This window comes from Anabas testudineus, chromosome 18, assembly GCF_900324465.2.
Source record: "Anabas testudineus chromosome 18, fAnaTes1.2, whole genome shotgun sequence".
NCBI classification, from domain to species: Eukaryota; Metazoa; Chordata; class Actinopteri; order Anabantiformes; family Anabantidae; genus Anabas; species Anabas testudineus.
Window position 1 is genome coordinate 29,902,026 of NC_046627.1, and position 18,716 is coordinate 29,920,741.

General features: G+C 39.4%; 3 protein-coding genes across 5 annotated transcripts; 2 read left to right on the plus strand and 1 right to left on the minus strand.

Annotated features, from left to right (window-relative positions):
- The first annotated feature begins 125 nt into the window (after positions 1–125).
- zgc:112271 (BolA family transcriptional regulator) lies at positions 126–2,108 on the plus strand. The gene is made up of 3 exons (XM_026353568.1): positions 126–400; positions 817–914; positions 1,875–2,108. Exons 1-3 carry the CDS (start codon positions 338–340, stop codon positions 1,972–1,974), a joined length of 261 nt encoding a protein of 86 aa, XP_026209353.1. The 5' UTR covers positions 126–337; the 3' UTR covers positions 1,975–2,108.
- Positions 2,109–6,648: 4,540 nt separating this feature from the next.
- On the minus strand, positions 6,649–11,298 carry LOC113157829 (protein c-ets-1-B-like). Its single transcript, XM_026353445.1, has 8 exons — positions 11,234–11,298; positions 9,778–9,897; positions 9,486–9,689; positions 8,941–9,015; positions 8,635–8,817; positions 8,049–8,273; positions 7,808–7,926; positions 6,649–7,185 (listed from the first exon to the last, which is right to left on the minus strand). Exons 1-8 carry the CDS (start codon positions 11,250–11,252, stop codon positions 6,973–6,975), a joined length of 1,158 nt encoding a protein of 385 aa, XP_026209230.1. The 5' UTR covers positions 11,253–11,298; the 3' UTR covers positions 6,649–6,972.
- Positions 11,299–13,079: 1,781 nt separating this feature from the next.
- Positions 13,080–17,233, plus strand: LOC113157709 (homeodomain-interacting protein kinase 2-like). Of its 3 annotated transcripts, none has more exons than XM_026353314.1 (14): positions 13,080–13,166; positions 13,555–13,781; positions 13,898–14,095; positions 14,192–14,373; positions 14,487–14,610; positions 14,938–15,045; positions 15,166–15,249; positions 15,344–15,516; positions 15,610–15,750; positions 15,966–16,061; positions 16,185–16,292; positions 16,416–16,538; positions 16,691–16,833; positions 16,938–17,233. In XM_026353314.1, the coding sequence occupies exons 2-14, from the start codon at positions 13,569–13,571 to the stop codon at positions 17,054–17,056; spliced, it is 1,812 nt and encodes a 603-aa protein (XP_026209099.1). In that variant the 5' UTR covers positions 13,080–13,166; positions 13,555–13,568; the 3' UTR covers positions 17,057–17,233. The 3 variants fall into 3 exon arrangements, with proteins under 3 accessions (XP_026209099.1, XP_026209101.1, XP_026209100.1); XM_026353316.1 differs by having other exon boundaries at positions 16,419–16,538; XM_026353315.1 differs by having other exon boundaries at positions 15,613–15,750.
- The last annotated feature ends 1,483 nt before the right edge of the window (positions 17,234–18,716 follow it).

Genomic DNA, 18,716 nt, shown 5'->3' on the forward strand with positions numbered 1-18,716 from the left:
CGCTACTTTGAAATAAACACGCCGCCTCTGATTGGACAGACGAGTCCATGCTCGACGCTAGCTTCAATGTGATTGGACATTTGTTCGGTACGTAATGATGTGGCTGACGTCCATGTTTCCGCATCCATAGCTCGTTGTTGGACAATGCGTTTAAAATGAAATCGTAGTTTACAGCTGTTCAATACCAGTGTTTTAGAATAGATAAAATACCAGATCACTTCCGGTGCCAGCTTCTCTTTCTGACTGTAGGCTATAAATAAGCTAGCTGACGCTAGCTAAGCTTTCGGTCTTGCTGTCAAACAACGTTAGCTATACATTTAGTTCGCTTCATGAAGAGATGGCTGTAACAGCTGATCACATTCGGAATAAACTTACCACGGAGCTCGCGGCAGTGCACGTGGTACGTGTATTATTTGCATCAAATGATCTCTCTGACTGTGTGCTGCTGTGATCAGAGACATCCTGCTGAAATTGAAACGTTTTGTGATCTGTTCAATCATAAACCAGCAAAGTTATACATTTTATAAATATTTCACGCTTGAAGCAATTTTGCACATAGTGTAAGCTGCACGGCCAACATCTGATGCACCATTAAAAAGGAATGATTTTTAATTTGAGTTTGGTTTAAGCCATGAGGCCAATGGCTGAAACAGGCCCTGAGCCAATCATACAAAGTATGAGCAAAGTAGAAGATGAACATGCTAAGGTCTGGCAGGTTTCAAGGACTCACCCAGACTAGTTATACTGTAATTCAGACCTGGAAGCAGCATAGGGCACACAGTGAACCAGCAGTAACATGTATCCTGTCTTTTCCAGGATGTGGAGGATACATCACCAAACAGATGTGCTGCTAGCTTCAAAGTCCTGGTGGTGTCGCCCCAGTTTGAGGGAAAGCCACTGTTACAGAGACACAGGTATTAAACACTGTAGTAACTATCAAAGTGTACATTATAATGTTAGGAGTGATATCTAGTGATGGCAATATGAGGTCAAAACACCTTGACGTCCCACGTTTCATGGTCCAAAGCACAATTGTAACAAGATTCAAAAAACTCAACTTCAAGATTGAACTTAAACTTATAATTTTGCCTTGTTACACTTGCTCTCAATTAAAACAGCAAGAAAGGGAAACACACACAATAACACCCATACACAAAAACTCTGTATATTCACAGCAAATGTGAAGTTGAATGAAATAGGTGAATAATAATCGCCCAGGGTGGAATGACAGCAAAAACACTTCCTGTCGAAACAAAAAAGCGATATTTTTTGGACCACCTTTAGCTTTGATTACAGCATGCATTTGATGTGGCATCGTTTTAATAGGCTTGTGCAATGTCACAACATTTATTCCCATCCAGAGTTGCTTTTTTCCGCTAAGATCTTGTCTAATGGGTGGAGGTGAAGAACAGAGGTGAAGTGGCTAATAATGCTGCAGTAATAAAGCAATAATTAATTAGGATAGATAGATTGTTTGGTGGGCGGTAGCTTATGTGACATAGGACAACCCTTGTGTAGTTGTTGAAGGAATTTGTTAGTGACCTTTATTTAGGAAGTGTTTTTACAGAGTTTGGGCTCCGTCTTTGGGTTTCTCTTTTTTACCTGTTTTGGATAACAAGGAACCAAATACACTGGAAAGAGCTTTTACTCGATCAATTACAAAACAAATCCGTTACGTTATTCCAGGAATTGTGAGGTCTTGTTTGTCATTTGTCACATGACAATAAGGGAAACGATGCAAACCTTAAAGTGAAGTTTCATTTGGACAAATGCTCTTTCGTTTTGACTACTACTAACCACTGCACCTTGTTATTGCCATCATTACTGTGCATATACAGTATAAACACTGTGTGATTTGTGTTATGTGTTATCAGGATGGTGAATTCGTGCTTAGCTGAGGAGCTGAAAGAGATCCACGCTTTCGAACAGAAGACCCTCACACCAGAACAGTGGGAGAAGCAAAAGTCCCAATGACACAAACACTGTCTCATCCTCACATCAGTTTATGATTTCTATTAGAAAGCAAACATTGTTTTCCATTTCAACCACTGTTCTACATTTAAATCCAATGGAATTTCCTGGTGGTATTAAAATTATATTTGATGCTGTATTTTGTCTTTGTCGGTTGTTTCCTAAAAATCATTTTTCATTTCATTTTGAACTTTGCATGTCAAGGCAGGGGAAATCCCTTCCCCCTTGCATAATACAGTGGGAGAGAATGACGTTTGGGCATTGACTTACATGACTTCAAATTAGATTGACAAATAACATAAACAAACCTAGAAATAATGACCTTGGTGACCAACGTGCTGCATTTTTCTGCAAATGAAAAGCAGGTATCGTGAGTCCGGAAAAGCCTAGATAATGCCAATAGACATCCTAGTTATTAGTAAAATCAAATTAATTGTAAAATGGTGAAACATAACACACCATGCCTCATCCCTGAAGTTTGTTGAAGGAATTCGACTTGACGTGAAAAGTGTGTTTAAGTGCCTTAAACAGCCCATTTCAACGTATATTATTCAATCACAAACTCTGCGCTGTGCTTTTTCTTTCATTTCAAATTGTTGAGCTGAAATGTTCATTAAGCAGTGTGTCCACTATCAGCCTCTAGGGGTCATCAGTGTTTGTTTGTTTTTTAATCTAATGAAAGATTAATACCAGAACGGGATGTAGTTAAACGATGAACAGGTTGTAAACAGCGTTGACAGTCAAAGGGATAAGTGCATTTATCATTGTGCTGTGTGTCTAGTGATGCGTTAGTCTAGGCGCTACTTAAGACCATCTCAATCAAAGAACTGCAATCTTCTTCACTAGTCAAGTCAATTACATAACCTCAACACAAAACAGCATGATTTTCACTAACCGATGATAAAACTGAAGGAAGAAATCCCCACAAACAAGCAGAAGGCAGCTGCAGTAAAGGCCTGGCAAAACAACTCAAGGGAAGAACCTCTGCATTTGGTCATGGCTGTGGTTCCAGACTTAAGGCAGCCATTCACTGCAAAGGGCAGCTAAAAACAGTGTATTCAAATCAATTCAATTTTATTTGTATAGTGCCAAATCACAATGGAAGTCATCTCAGGGAACGTCAATGTCACAAGGCCGGGCTCAGACTTCATTGCCAGAGACCACACAGAGGCAGGAATGAGTTTGAATGAAGAAGGCAACGTCAGGTGAGTATGGCAGTCTAGGAGAGGAGACAGAGTTAAGCAGGGTTCTGAATGAGTCAAGGATATGATGATCTTGGTGGGAAATACTCACTGAGGAAAGGTGAGTGGTGGGAGCAATAACTAAACAGAGTAGTAGACCTGGGTGTGAGCTGGGGTGGGAATCCCAAGAGAAGGAGGCAGGTGGAGACTGGTTAGTGTAGTGGTAACATCACTGCCTCCCATGTGGGAGACTGGGGTTCAAATCCCAGCCGTGGTCTACCACCAGTACCTGTTCCTTATCCTGCCTACCCCTGTACTGTTTCGGATAAAAGTGTCTGCTAAATGTAAATGTAAAGGCTGAGGATACCTGCAGAAAAGTAGAGAGAGAGGAGGAAACACAACTACAGGAGAGAGAAGACAAGTTAATGACATGAAATGAAGCATTGAAACAGTAGAGGTCCCCAGCAGACTAACATATAGTGGCATAATGGTTCAGAGTCACCTGATCCATCTCTAACTATAAGCTTTATAAAAAAGGAAAGTTTTAAATGTAGAGAGGGTGTCTGCCTCCAGAACCTGAACTGGGAGCTGGTTCCACAGGAGAGGGGCTTGATAGCTAAAGAGTTCTGCTGGGAAAATACAGAACTATGAAGTCTTTAAGATAAGATGGAGTATCGTAATAAAACCATATACAACATTAACTCAACATTCTCATCAGCTCCTCTTAGTCAGTCATTGATTAGAAGATAAATAATAAGTAATTCTCCTCATGGTATCAACATTTAACAGAACATTAGATGTGCCGCTGAGCATGAGTGTATATAATGAATCTTAAATGTGTGACTGAACCAATAATAAACATCTATAATGGATTCTGAAGCCTCAGTCATTTTTTCTGGTATAAAACACAAGCTGTTATAGATAATGGAATGCTAAAAAATTCTCACACATTATTTCAAATCAGGATCCTCTAGCTTGGCTAGGAGCTTTCATTAGTTCATGGAATTGCCCAAATGTAAGGGTTAAAGTACCTACAGCAAGTACAGAGCATAGCTCATGTGATGACAGGTGGTTGTATGTGTGAAGCTCATAACTCCTGTTTAAAGATGGGCTCCGTGATCAGGACTAAGAGATTAAACTTGGGATTTTAGTCATTGTACCTGTGAGTGAGTTCTTTATACGTGTGTATTGCGTGTTGTACATAACAATGTAAAGTACTTTGTTGTTTTTGAGACATTCAGGTGGCTGCTGTTCATATGTAGCCAGAAAATAAAACAGAATCTGATGAGAAATGGTTCAATGCTGACCTGATTTTATCCACCAGTGAACACGTGATAGAAACAGTGTGAGGATTACTTCCACCACTTCCACTGTCAAGGCCTGCTAATAGAAAAGCCGACAGGGGGGAGAGTGTGTGTTTTTGTCTGTGTGTGTGTTGTCGAAGTTGATTCACTGATCAGAACAAAACTAGTCTCTTTTCTGGGCTGGTGAATAGGACAGCAGCCTTGTAATTTATACCGGCTCAGATTCCCCCTGAGAGCTGGAATTAACAAAAGAAACTAAACGGAGTCATAGACAATAAGGTTGTCTGTTCTGTTGAACTTTGGTAATTGTCAGGATTCATACAGACCTTCTAATGTGCAACAAAGTATGTCCAACTGTTTTATACCCCTGAGACATGGCAGGAGGCATTCTGTTTTTGGCTTGTCAGTCCATCCAGCTGTTATTCTCATTATTTTAAGCACAATATCGCCTCTACTGCCAAGTGTGCTTTGAGGGAATCACTTGGTTAGATTTTTATGGTCAAAGGTCAAGATTACCTCACATCTGTACCATTCTTCTGAATATGAATGGTACAGATGGGGATGCCTTGAAAGAGTATCTTTGAATTAGGCATTAATGTCTCCATGGACTAAAAGATGAAATGACTGGATTCTGGTCAAAGGTCAAGGTCCCTGTGACTTCACATCTGTCCTGTCCATCCATCCCATTCTTCTAAATGTGATATCACAGGAACTCCATGAGGCAGTATCTTCAAAATGCGCACAATCATTAACTTCATGAGGAGTTTGGTAACATTTTAATCGTCAAAGGCCAAGCTCACTGTGGACAGTATATCAGGCACACATGTCAGCATGTATAAACTAATAACCATATAAGTCAGAAACATGTGCACATAAATTACATTCATCAGGCAGTAATTCAAGCTTCATGGATCTTGCATTTATAGGAAATCCACACATGAAGCTGTACAAGTAGCATTATAAGCTAGAAAACCTATTAAACCAAGCAAAATGTTTATAGTACATAGTACCTTAATTAAGAAGTGGATATGAAATATTAGTAGTATTCAATGTTAGCCACATTAATTATCACATACACACACTTTGTTCTGTTCCTATTGTCAAAAATGTGACATTATAACGTATAGTGACTCTGAGTATAATATCACCAGAACACATTTGTATATTTGCATGAGGATAAACTACCCCACAGGGTCAGACTGAAATTCACTGGAGCAGAAATGAATCTTCTGGCTGTCTGAAGTGGGATCACATATGTTAAATTCAACCGTTTGAAATCTCTGCAGGAACAGGTAATTCCACCCACACACAGTCTACTTCACAGGCTGTATGTAGTGAAGTGAAAGACACAAAGGGATGACTGAGCAAGCATGAATACATCAATCAGGTTCCATTAGCCCAACCACCAGCTGAACTGTGTTAAAACACCTCCTGTCAGGGATTCTCTGCGACTGGATCATTGCATTATTGTCTTGTGAGATTTGTGCCTGCACCAAAACAGTGATATTCTGCTGTGTTTTTGTCTTTTGTGTTTTCTGTTGTTACTTTTGTACCCACTAATGTTTCCTGTTATGTTCTGTTTTGTGTGTGTCTGTGTTTTGTGGGACTTTGTCCCACCGTGTTTTTGGTTGTGTCTTTGTGCTGGCTTTTGCATTTCTGATTATTCTTTTTACTGTCTTTTGCCACGTTTCTTGCCACCCTTTAGCTATTAGAATCTTTTTCATTGAACCTTTTTGTGAATTGTGAATTATTTTTGTGATAATTAAGTTCTAAACCCCTGTTTGTAACAGAAGGCTTATTGGGTTGGGCTATAGAATTTGGTGCTAAATTGAAAGCATATAATTACATATAACAAGATATTATTCCATAATAAATAAAAACGACTTATCTGAACCTAACCTAATCACAGAATGGAAAGACTATTAATTGCATTTAATTGTGCTACTGAACAGTGTGTAAATACTTACAATTATAATTAATATTCTTTGTGACATTTACTAGGAGGCTGTTATATTAATATGGTCAGAGCTCCCTAAGAAAACACATTCATACCTATGGACAAGCATGGAAAGCTAGGAGGTTCAAAAACACATGAAAGGCTGCACTTCAGTTGTGTTTTCCTTTCATCGCCTTTTATTTTAGCGTGTGTTAACACCTTCCAATAAAAGGTAAGAGAAAACTGAGTCCGCGTTTACACAACTAGTTATTCGAATTATATACAAACAGAGTCTTATTTGACTTCGTTTGTCCATAATTTGTACTGTACTAAAAATATTAACATTTAATTGTTTATTTGTTAACTAATCCATCCACTATAGTACATATATGACTTTACAGTTTCAAGGTCAAAGCAAGGAAAAGTGCTACATGTCACCTGGCTCAAACCTGCAGATGTAATGTATGTGTATGTACTGCACCCACACACTACATCAATACAACAAGCCTCAGCTGGATCAATCTCATGAACTAAAAAAAACCTGTCTCTTTGCTTGTTATTTTCAGTGTTTGTTGAGCCATTAATGAGTCTTGCTCCTGATGTCCAACATAGCATGCAGCTCCCCAGGTTCATATCCCAGCAGGCCTTGCAGGTTGCACACAAAGCGGTATACATAGCGTTTGCCAGCCGTCTTCCGTATGATGTTCTTGTCATAGTAGTAGCGCAGTCCGCGACTCAGTTTCTCATAGTTCATCTTGGGTTTGTTCTTCCTCTGACCCCACAGCAATGCCACCTAGAGACAAAGTTACATCTTAGTAGTGGTCCTAGAGCTACAAGGATCTTACTCCACTTGCTTTTTCATCATCTGATGGCAGAATAATGATGATTAACAGCCTTGAATGTGTTTAATGTGTGATAACAGCAGTCAGTGGAGTTGTTATATTGGACTATATAATATAATAATATGAGACTGATATTGTATTTCGTTATATGGATCTAAACTCTTCAGTGCTAATGGTCTATAGAATACTGTTAATGTAATGTGACCATTGTATTTGTTTTGTATTAGTTCATAAAGAGGAAGGCTCATTTGCTCAGCTTCCGGGCAGGACCCAAAGCACCTGTAATCACCTGTGATCTTGGTGTTTCTACAAGTTAGCTACTGTTTAAAGTTTTGACTGTGCTCATTTCCCCCAGTTTTCAGTGTCTTTGCTAAACTACATAATCTATGCAAAACTGATATTGATCTTCTGACTAACTATATGTTTGGTATATACACATATACCAAACCCTGTAATAGCGCCGATATGTACTGTCTAGCAGCTGTCTAACCACAATTTCCCCAAGGTTGATCAAATAAGTATTTCATTATCATTACTTTTATATCCAGTACAGTTCTCATAGGCAGTGTGTACCTCATCAGGGTCTGTCAGCTTGAACTCCCACCCATCTCCTGTCCAGCTTATACATGACTGGCAGCTGCGGTCAGTCAGAAGCTCCAAGAGAAACTGCCACAGCTGAATAGGACCACTTCCTGTTGTAACATAATCACAGGATAAGGATTAATACCTACATAGACCTGCAGCACAAATGAGAGGATCTTTTACCATGTGAGATACAAATGTTTTATCTCTTTCATTTACATGTCCCACCCACCAGTGTAACCAGCAAGGATGGCTGCTGGTATCACAGCTCTGCCAAGATCTGTTTTGTTGCCTACATATTCTTTGAAAGTCTTGTGTGGCTGAGGCAAAGTAAAGGCATCTTCCGCCATGTTCTCTTCCATGACAGGATCTGTGTCCTGGAGTGGAGTGGTCCACGATAGAGAGCCCAGAGTATCGGAATCATCCCTGTGAGCAACGTCAACTTCCATGTCTGTCTCTAAAAGTACAGAGAAGTAGAAACACTGGAACTGAGAAGATTTGTTTTTAGGTGATAATAGATTGTGGCAGTCAGATTGGCTAATGAACGCTGGTGTGGTATATATGTATATATATATATATACATATATATATATATACATATACATATACTGTATCTATGTATATATATATACATATATATATATATATACTGTTTAATTGCTATATGTTACATTTCTTTGTGAGATACCTGAAAACTATTATTATGTTATGTTTATGTTATTTTGAAAGGTGGAAAGCTAACATGTCATTGTATTCTGCCCTAAAACAAATGGTGCAGTGATCACTGTCATGATTGTCTTGATTAGTAGCCCTCTTACTTTGGATTCTTCCTGCTTCCTGTGACACAGCAGAAGATGCATCTCTGCTGGGATCGTGTGTTTTGATCACATAGTAGTCTTGATGTTGTACAGTCAAAGGGTCCAGATTGTGGAGGTCTGTGATTTCAGTTGGATGATACTGAACATGGTAAATATGCTCCTCAACATACTCCACATAGTTTTCTGTAGGAACAAAGAAGCAGAATCATAAACACACTGAGAATAGTAGTGTTAAATATAACAATTTGGCAATTAAATCTAATACTTGTTAATTAGCATAACTACAGTTGACCCAATATTACTTACCTTTGTTGAACTGAAGCTGCCAGTGAGATGGTATTGGGAACATGGGTAATAAAGAACCACATTCATATTCATTCTCTGGTGAAATAACATCAAGTGACAAACGAAGTTGTTAGTATGGTCATATAATAACACCTGCACATACAGTACAGTATCGACACATAAACACATTCTATGTATTAGAAGCAGGAACCAAATATGAATTATCTTCTGTCATACACCAAACAACTGACAAATATCTTTATAAAAATAATGCTATGAACCAATAGCTAGATATACTGTATTAGTAGATATGTATACGCATGTACATTGCCCTGTTTAAACATTGGTCTTTGAGGTAATTCACAGTCAGTGCAATGAACCTGGTGTACTCTGGTGTGGTTTTTGAAACTGAACTGAAATTCTTTAGTAGAAAAGTCTAGCACTCAAGAATCTAACGTCTGTTGAAAGTGGTCTTGTAACTGAACTGAACAAAGTAAGCACAAGGCAGTATAGTTGCAAAAAGATGCTTTCGAAATCATCACTCTCTGACAAAAAAATGTCTTCACCTGTCCTCATGGTCTCCAGATGTTCCCACAGGATCTCCCCTGCAGTGCAGTCAGACATCAGGCCCAGGAAATCCTCTCGGTCCAGACTACACAGCTGACTACCCTGAAGGCCTCTCAGGTCAGAGCCCAGGCAGTGGAGACCAAACTCTGCCTGACACCAGTCCAGCCAGTGATTCACCTCCCACTCAGACCACAGCGTGGGATCTGGACATACACAAGTACATAAATGTACAATTGTGAAATGTATAAAGCTCTGCTTTCGTTCCTATTTAGCAGCTGATTCAACCAGTACCCTGTGGAAAGTGACGGCTGATCCTCTCCTGGGTGAAGCCAGCAAAACTGGCCTTCACTGCCTGGCTCAGGACCTCCTTACTAGTCGGGGTAAGAGGAGGGACATCCAGGGTGTCCAGCTCTGGGACAGATATAAAATCCATTAAGACAATCAAGGAGGTTTGTTGGATTTTCACACCACATCTAAGTACTTTGTTAAAACACTGTAAAATAACTACGACAAAACTCCGATCTGACAAAAACAGTTACATTTTCAAGTACTATTTGCAGATGACCATTGTTAACTGTAAGTGATACATTTTAAGCAAACATATATGATTTATATGGTTTACAAATCATAGTACATAAATGAGTATATCTCAGGTATTATACTGTAAATGTACATGTTGTTTTAACTTAATAATGTAAGTGAAAGAGTTTAGATCAAGTCAAATTGTTCTTCTTACACAACCAAATGTTTTTCATTTTTTATTAAGATTTTTGTCCTTATTTCCTAGTAATGGCGGAAGAGAGGCAAACAGGAAACATGGGAAAAGAGAGCAGGGTGTGACAAGCTGCAAAGGTCCCCAGCTGGACTCAAACCAGGGATGCTGTGGGTATGTGCCCTCCGTAACCAGAGGGTTTAGATGTGATGATTAATTGAACTTAAAAATCTATGTCAGCTTAATTCACTAAATATTGTGTAAACCTCAATCTTGTTTATTTGATTTAAATTTGTTAATTTACTCTGCGTTATTTGTTAGTTGTTGTTACAATTCTTGATCGTAGGTCTTCTGAGAGCTCTTTTCTGCGAGGCATGGTTCACATCAGGCAGTGCTTTTTGAAACCAGTAAACTAAAACTAGTGTGTGTTTTTAAAGGGCAGGACAGCTTGCAGCAACACATCCAATATCATCACACTGATTGGACTCAAGGTTGGCTCACTCCTGGCTCCAATTAGCTCCTGGAGAAGTCATTAGGCTAGGGGTTCACATACTTTTTCCACCCTGCACTGTGAATGTTTACATGTTATGTTCAATAAAAACATAAAAACATATAATGTTTGTGTACTATTATTTTTAGCAGACTGTGTTTTTGTATTGTTGTGAGTTAGATGAAGATCGGAGCACATTTAATGACCAATTCATGCAAAACTCCACGTAACCTCAAAGGGTTCACTTACCTTTTCTTGCCACTGTACATAGTATATAGACCAATATAATAAACAGGGCTTGCACATAGAAGACATTTTAAGTCTTTCTTAAACAGTACTTGTCAGCAATTAAAATTCTACCTCACCCATGAAGACGTAAAAAAGAAAACTGTATTTTATTGTGTTTTGAAAAATATAGGTCAGTCTGCATTATTATTATTATTATTCTCTTTTTACTGAAGAATACCCAGATTAAATAATAAGAAACATTTAGCAAAATTGGTTTAAAACTGAGATGAAAACGCCGATCAGAAGAAGTGTCTTACCGTTAGTATTGCAGTCCATCCCAGTGTGTAAAGAATTAGGGACTCAGGTGGAGGAAACAGAGACCACACAGGGGGGAATGGGACTTAATATGCTGGACAGGAGGGGGCAAGTTGTGACGGACAAGTGTCAATTATGTTAAAATGGGAGGGGCAAAAGCAACAGATTGACCTCATTTGCACATGTCCATGGATATTTATATAAGGTATTTACACACAGCTTACCTAAATATGACAAGTAATTGTAAATATTTCACATTGGCCCAGTCTACACATGTAATCATACCCATCATACCCATGCACATGATATGTCTTCAGCTGTTAGATTTCCTTGCCATACCTTATTTTCCCATAAATATTATGAAACCTGCAATCATGTTTTCCAATTGAGAAATTGTTCTCAGATGAAACATCTGGATTTGGAGAGGTGCTTAAATGTATTAAAAAGGACACAAACGAGACTGTTGCTGTAAAGGTCCCCAAATACGGACACAGCTTCAACAATGAGGTAGCACCTTCGTCTTGCTTTAATATCAAGAATGGTTTCTTTGCATTTTGTGCTTGTGAACATCTCAATTATGTGTCAGCAACTAAGCATTAAACTTGTCATGTACTGTTTATGTCCAGTTCAATCTACTGAACTTCTTCATGTGGCACAACCTGGACAAGTGCAACATTGTCAAGTTTATTGACTCGTTCACACTGAAGGACAACAGACCTGCTCTGACCTTCGAGACCCTCTGCATTTGCATGAAGTCAGGAGTTTGGATACAGTAGCTTTACATACAACACTGAAGTCAAGGAGCTGTCACAGTTTGTGTATTCTGTGAAAGTCACGTTAAACCTCAGATTAAACATCAGTGCTTCTGGAGCATTGTTGTAGCTAAATTGTTACGCCATTGTTGTGCCACTACTTAAACACCACATACACCCAATTTAAGTTTGGCTGTAGACCTTTGTTGCATGTCACATTGCATTCTCTCCTGTTTACTCTTTACTGTAAAATTAACTATAGTATAAGGTCACTCCAAATTATATTTGTTATAACTACTATAACTAACATAAAAATGAAATGCCACAAAGGTCAAGAATAAAACCCAGCATCAGAGGTTATTCCTGATTTCAAACATTTAAACAGCAGTAATCTAGGATCTTCAGTCCCCTCTAGTGGCAGTCAACAGAAACAGGCTCAGGTACAAAATAGAAACTGGTTTAAACATTTTAATTCAAATCTTGGAGACACATGTATTTCACATAGTGATGATTCTATTTGGAAACAGATCTAAACTGTTTTCTGAAGGAGAAATCACTGTTGATCATTAAAAGATGGAGAGACATAAATATTATGTGTCTAGATAGAACATTTACCACTTACTTAGTTATATAGTGAAATTAATTTAATGTGCGTAAATGAAATTCTGTTATGAATTACTGTGTGGTACAAGCCTAGTTCTAGGGGCCATGACAGCAGAAACATTACATGTTGTAGATCACATAGCTGAGAACAGGAAACCAAGCAATAAATCTCCTGTGTCTCATGTTTGAGTGAATATTAACTGGAAAATAACAATCTGTGATTGCAATCATCACAAACAGTAATAACAATTCACCAAATCTTTATTTCTGTGCAGGAAAAGTGAATCATCTCACAAATGGACATTTGAAAGGTGTCACAAATTCAAAATTACACCACACTACAGTGAATAAATGTTGCTAGTGTCTTTCCACCTGTGTGTAGAGTTATTTTGATGAAGAATCCCTCATTTGCATATAGATGTATAGAATATGACATCACGGTAATATTTTAGAACTCTCCAAAGTCTCACACTGTAGTGTCCGGAACCTTTCAGTTAGTTCTGTTGGTGTGTAGAAGTGGACAGTTCAGTGCTGAACCAACCCTAACGTTACAGCTGAGTGAAGACCTGAGATCGAACAGGTAAGTGAGTCAACGTCCAGTCAGAAATATACATAAAAATACAATATAAATATCTGTTTACTTTGACTGTTACTCGTTTTGAAGGTTAGGGAAAAGTGTACCAATGCCAAAGGACAAACTCCAACTTCTTCTTAAATGCAACATAAACTAAACTCTATTATTAATATTATTACTATTAATTTAACAAAAACACGAAGACAAGATGTTCTGTGCTTTCACGCTTTTTTAGAGTTTGATGCTGCAGGACACTCTAGAAAATGTGTGTCGGTATAGAGTATCGTTTACCACTGTGTTACATTATCTTTGCTTTTAATGACACCTTCTAGTTATTTTTGAAGAGATGAAGCTAATTGTAGTTTTGTCCATTTTCTTTCTGGTGCTATTCAAGACAATCACCCTACGATGGAACCAAGCAGTTCAGCATCATTTCTTTCAACTTTTGGGCGCCACAACCTCCGCTGCTTCACCCTTAAGCACATGTTCCCCAGCAACTACAAGCTGGTGAAATGTGTGGGACAAGGTGGATTTGGAGAGGTGCTCAAATGTATTAAAAAGGACACAAACGAGACTGTTGCTGTAAAGGTCCCTAAATACGGACACAGCTTCAACAATGAGGTAGCACCTTTGTTTTTAATATCAAGAAATCAAGTTTCTTTGCATTTTGTGCTTGTGAACATCTCAATTATGTGTCAGCATAAGCATTAAACTTGTCATGTACTGTTTATGTCCAGTTCAATCTACTGAACTTCTTCATGTGGCACAACCTGGACAAGTGCAACATTGTCAAGTTTATTGACTCGTTCACACTGAAGGACAACAGACCTGCTCTGACCTTCGAGATGCTGGATATGACGTTAAAGGACTACATTTGTGACCTGAGGCACTTCAGCCCTCTGGATTTACACGACGTCAGGAGTGTCATCCAACAGGTTTGGACACAGTAGCTTCATACAATACATTAAAGTCCGAGAGCTGTCCTCGTTAGTGTATTCTGTGAAAGTCATCCCTGACCTTTGCACTTACAGATGGCCACAGCACTAAAGGCCTTGAAGAATGTTGCAGTGATCCATTCAGATATAAAGTTAGACAACATCATGCTGGTGGATCATGAAGAGCGGCCCCTCAGAGTCAAGCTCATCGACTTTGGATTGGCGTTTCCCACCTGTAAAGCGAGGCAGGGTGCCACTCGCCAAACAATAAGTTACAGGTGAGCTACAAAGAGACATGAAACATGGGTTGACTACTATGCAGCACATTTCTCTTATCTGCTCAAACAGAGAGTGTTCCTCATTGTAGGTTTTACATTTATTTCATATTCAGGGCTCCAGAAATTATCTTGGGACTGCCATTTTCAGAAGCCATCGACATGTGGTCTGTCGGTGTTGTGATGGCGTTCCTGGTGCTTGGTTACAAGCTCTTCCCAGGGGACACTGAATATGAGGCAGTAAGTCATTTAATGCTTTCTTTTTCTTCTAGCTCCTTCTATATAAGTCTGTACCACTGCATAGCCACTAGCTCCTGTTGGTGAAAATTCCACCCGTGATAATGTCCTCATCCTGCACCACTAGCAGTGGACATGATTTAACCAATCTCAAACTTAGCACCATATTTGGTTTGTTATGTCTTCACATCCTGGCTTCATGTCTTGTAGCTGTAAAGTCATTTGGCCTTTGAATCTTAACATATATAATGTATATGTTTTTTCTTCTACAATATGGCGCTAGGAGCATCCTGTTGCATGCATTGATGTGATGCCCTGTTCTGTCTCTAGATGCGGTACATAGTTGATCTCCTGGGTTTACCTGCAGACAGTCTTCTGGATGATGCAAAGTACTCAAATTACTATTTTAAAAAAGCTCCTGATCACTGGAGACTGAAGGTAGGATCTAAAGTCATCACATCCCTAACTTTCACATAACACTTAAATCCTATGAATATTTTCCAAAAGTGAGAAAATCAGTTACTTTGACATCTGAAAATACACTAAATGTTTTTGTAGACACCACGTGAGTACTGGAAAAAATCTGTATACCACAGAGACTATAGGACCTACAAGTTCCAAAGCCTGGATGGTATAGAAACAGTAGGTGTTAAAGCATACACTGTGTGAGAATCATTTTGAATCTTTTAAATAGTAATTTACTCAAGGCGGGTTTGCTCTTTGTATCCAACATTAGTTGTCCCTGGAGAACTTGAATATAGTGACGGCTGATGAGAGGAAGGAATGCATTGATCTGCTGAAGGCAATGCTTCATATTGATGCCAGGGAGAGGATCACCCCACATCAAGTCCTGAACCATCCATTTATCACCAGAGGGACCCTCCAACATAGCTCTGAGCCAGGGCCTGTGTGAGTTATAATTTGTAACATGGATTTGCTTCACACATTTGAATAACACTTATTTACAGCCATGAAAATAACTGTAACATTTTCCTTTGGCAGCAGTGAACCTCTGGAGTCCAGCTCTAGTCACACAACTGAAGCAGGGAACCTACAGACACCAGAACCAGGAACTAGCCAGGCACCGGAACCAAAAACCATCCTGGCTGATGAAACCAAGATGCAAGCCGAGACTGATGACTAGTAGGTTTTGACACATCAGTTTCTTTACCTGATGGTGGTGCAACCACTAGGATAGTTGTTAAATGATCAGATTCAAAGCTAATCCAAGCTCAGCATAACTGACCAGACCAGATCACTTATTATAGAGTTATTATAATCACCAAAAGCTGAGTCAATGATTGTCAGCATGTAATGTAACAAATAAAAACCTTAAATAACTGCCTGTCTTCATTCAGCATGCCAAATAAAATCACTGGAACGACTTCAACATTACCACCACATCTTGTCCAGCTTCCACAAACTGCTGCTGCTCTGCTATGGGATGAGGAAAGGTAATAGAAACAGGAACATTAGTGACAATTTTTAAAAACTGCTGATTTAGCCTGTGACTACTAGCGAGTTCTAATTAAATTACACTGAACCTGCCAATAACTGCCCCTGTTTTCATTCTACAGAAACATCGTCGGAACATCATTGTTTCCACGTTTTAATTTAACCGGGTTTTCACAGTCCGACTTGAGCTTGTTAATGGATGAAATATGGTTAGGAAGGCCTAGCACCAGGTAGGACTGCTTTCTCTGCTTAAAAAGTCATGTTGTTTTTTAAATAAAAAATGATTTGGTGTCTCTTTGGTGTCTGGGGTCTTTGATTAACTGCATGTCTTCATTCCACGGCTTGGGTGACAGCAGCAGATCTGATGTATCATCAGCTTCAGAAACAGTACCTCCAGGTGTTATCTTGGTGCGGCCTGCTCCACCTGAACGCTGCCTCAAGTTGGATGAGCACAATGAGGAGCAGAGTGGTGCTTGGTGAGATGATTTTCTCTGGACATGTCAGTCATTAAATACAGGAACTAACTGGAGAAGTTAGGCCATCACCACAGCAGATTAGGCAGAATTTGTACTGTATCATTGCACATCATCAGAACACCATGACGGTAATAACTGGGTGTGTTTTTTAGCCCACTGGATTGTCTGGAGGACATTTCTGACAGTGATACAGAGGATAGGGATCTTCATAAATGTCTGGACAATGTGAAGCCCCCTGTGCCTGAGGAGTGTGACATCGAACAGGGGCACATGGAGCTCAGTTGCGCCACATCTGGTAGAAAATGCTCATCTCCACTCATGTTTCGGATTTGTTCAGGTTATAACATTGTTGTAAATTCCGCTGAAGATAACTGACTTTTAAATTTTCCGTCGACACAGAGCCAGAAGAGGAGAAAAAGAAGAAGAGGAGGAAGAAGAAGAATTGCTTCAGGCGTTTCTTCTCCTGGATGAGGACGACAGTCTTTAGTTGCACCGGTGCCTGCGATGAAGAAGACTGAAAGGGATTCAGTCTTCTACATCTCAGGCACAGATGCAGCCCTATGGAGGTTTTCCAGCACCACTCTCTGATGGATTTCACACAGGAATTCTATAGAGTGTGCATGGGAGGTTACCATCACATGCACATTTTCTGTCAACACTCTTGTGGGAAATGGATGTCAGCTGTCAGTGGGTGTGCTGGGAAACTTAAGGAGGTTGAGTCATGCTACGTCAGTGAAGATTCTCAGTGGTCCAGGTGAAGTTATCTGGAAGTTGAGTCATGGCAACTGGACTTCCTTCTTGTTAGGCTGAAACTTTTCACTGCCCCAATCCAAGCAGCTTCATCAGTCTGAAGAAAGTATTGGATTGGGGTAGTGAAACGTTTCAGCCTAACAAGAAGGAAGTCCAGTTGCCATGACTCAACTTCCAGATAACTTCACCTGGACCCCTGAGAATCTTCACCGACTTAGTTGTTAAGGGCAGCATGAACGCTTGGTGCTTAGCACTGGGTCTTCATGTCTGCGTGGGTTTACTCCGGGTTCTCCGGTTTCCTCCCACACTTTCGATCAGGTTAATTGGAGGCTTAATTGATACTAAACTAAATCCTAAATTGATTACTGTAAGAAACATTAAAACATAATAAACATAAACAAAATAAAAGTTAAATAAACCATATTCATTTCATTTATGTGGGGGAAAAAAAATTTCTTGTTACAATTAACAATAATTATAATAATTTAAAAATAATAATTTAAGTTACAGTTTAGTTTAATACTAAGTAGCTAATGGTAGCTACCTGTTCCAGCTCCTCCTGCCTGTCTGCCCCTGATTTCCTTGTTTTCTCCCTCCTCTCTCAGGTGACCTGCTGATTGCACGTTTGTCAGTCTCCTGTTTGCCAGATAGTCTCACATTAACTTTGTCTTCTCTCTCTTGTAGTTGTGTCTCCTCCTCTCTGTCTCCTCCTCTCTGTACTTTTCTGCAGGTATCCTCGGCCTGGAGCTGTACATCTCCAGAATCCAGTTCACCTGCCCAATGTTCTTGCTGCTTGTTGTTGTCTTTATTGCCTGCTGTTCTTTTCTCTTTTCTCTTTCCACTCACCCCAACCGGTCGAGGCAGATGGCCGCCCACTATGAGCCTGGTTCTGCTGGAGGTTTCTTCCTCTAAAGGGAGTTTTTCCTCTCCACTGTTGCCTAAAGCTTGCTCAAATGGGATTGTTGGGTTTTCTATAAACATTTTTTGTATAATTGTAATGTATTAAATCTGGCACTTTAAAGTGCCTTGACATAACTTCTGTTAATTGGCACCATATAAATAAAACTAAATTGAATTGAATCGTTCCACCTCTGATCCCAATCTACACTTGCCTCATCCTGCTTGTTTTTATGATGAGTTCATTCTGCCCTCCATACAGGAGGCTGGGTTTAAATCCCAGTTGTGGGCTACCTCTAGTAGAGGTCCTTTGCCTTGTATTTGTAAGTTACTTTGGATAAAAGTGTATAATGACTTAATGTAATGTAACTGCCCCTAAACCAAATAACTTATTGTACCATTTTGGCAGCAAGAGCTGCAGTTAAGTGTTTGTGATAACTGGCAATTACTCTTTGACATCACTATAAATACACACCAATGAGGAAGGGGGCAAATACCTTTTCACAGCAGTGTACACCATCCCCATGACAC

Excerpts from the sequence above, each read along its gene's own strand:
- zgc:112271 (XM_026353568.1), top strand. The coding sequence starts at position 338 with ATGGCTGTAACAGCTGATCACATTCGGAATAAACTTACCACGGAGCTC. Across the intron at positions 401-816 it reads AGCTCGCGGCAGTGCACGTG|GATGTGGAGGATACATCACC; the intron begins GTACGTGTATTA and ends TGTCTTTTCCAG. Across the intron at positions 915-1,874 it reads CCACTGTTACAGAGACACAG|GATGGTGAATTCGTGCTTAG; the intron begins GTATTAAACACT and ends ATGTGTTATCAG.
- LOC113157829 (XM_026353445.1), bottom strand. Across the intron at positions 9,690-9,777 it reads CAGCCGTCACTTTCCACAGG|ATCCCACGCTGTGGTCTGAG; the intron begins GTACTGGTTGAA and ends GTGTATGTCCAG. Across the intron at positions 7,186-7,807 it reads AGCTGACAGACCCTGATGAG|GTGGCATTGCTGTGGGGTCA; the intron begins GTACACACTGCC and ends CTTTGTCTCTAG.
- LOC113157709 (XM_026353314.1), top strand. The coding sequence starts at position 13,569 with ATGGAACCAAGCAGTTCAGCATCATTTCTTTCAACTTTTGGGCGCCAC. Across the intron at positions 15,046-15,165 it reads CTGATCACTGGAGACTGAAG|ACACCACGTGAGTACTGGAA; the intron begins GTAGGATCTAAA and ends ATGTTTTTGTAG. Across the intron at positions 16,834-16,937 it reads GCTCAGTTGCGCCACATCTG|AGCCAGAAGAGGAGAAAAAG; the intron begins GTAGAAAATGCT and ends CCGTCGACACAG.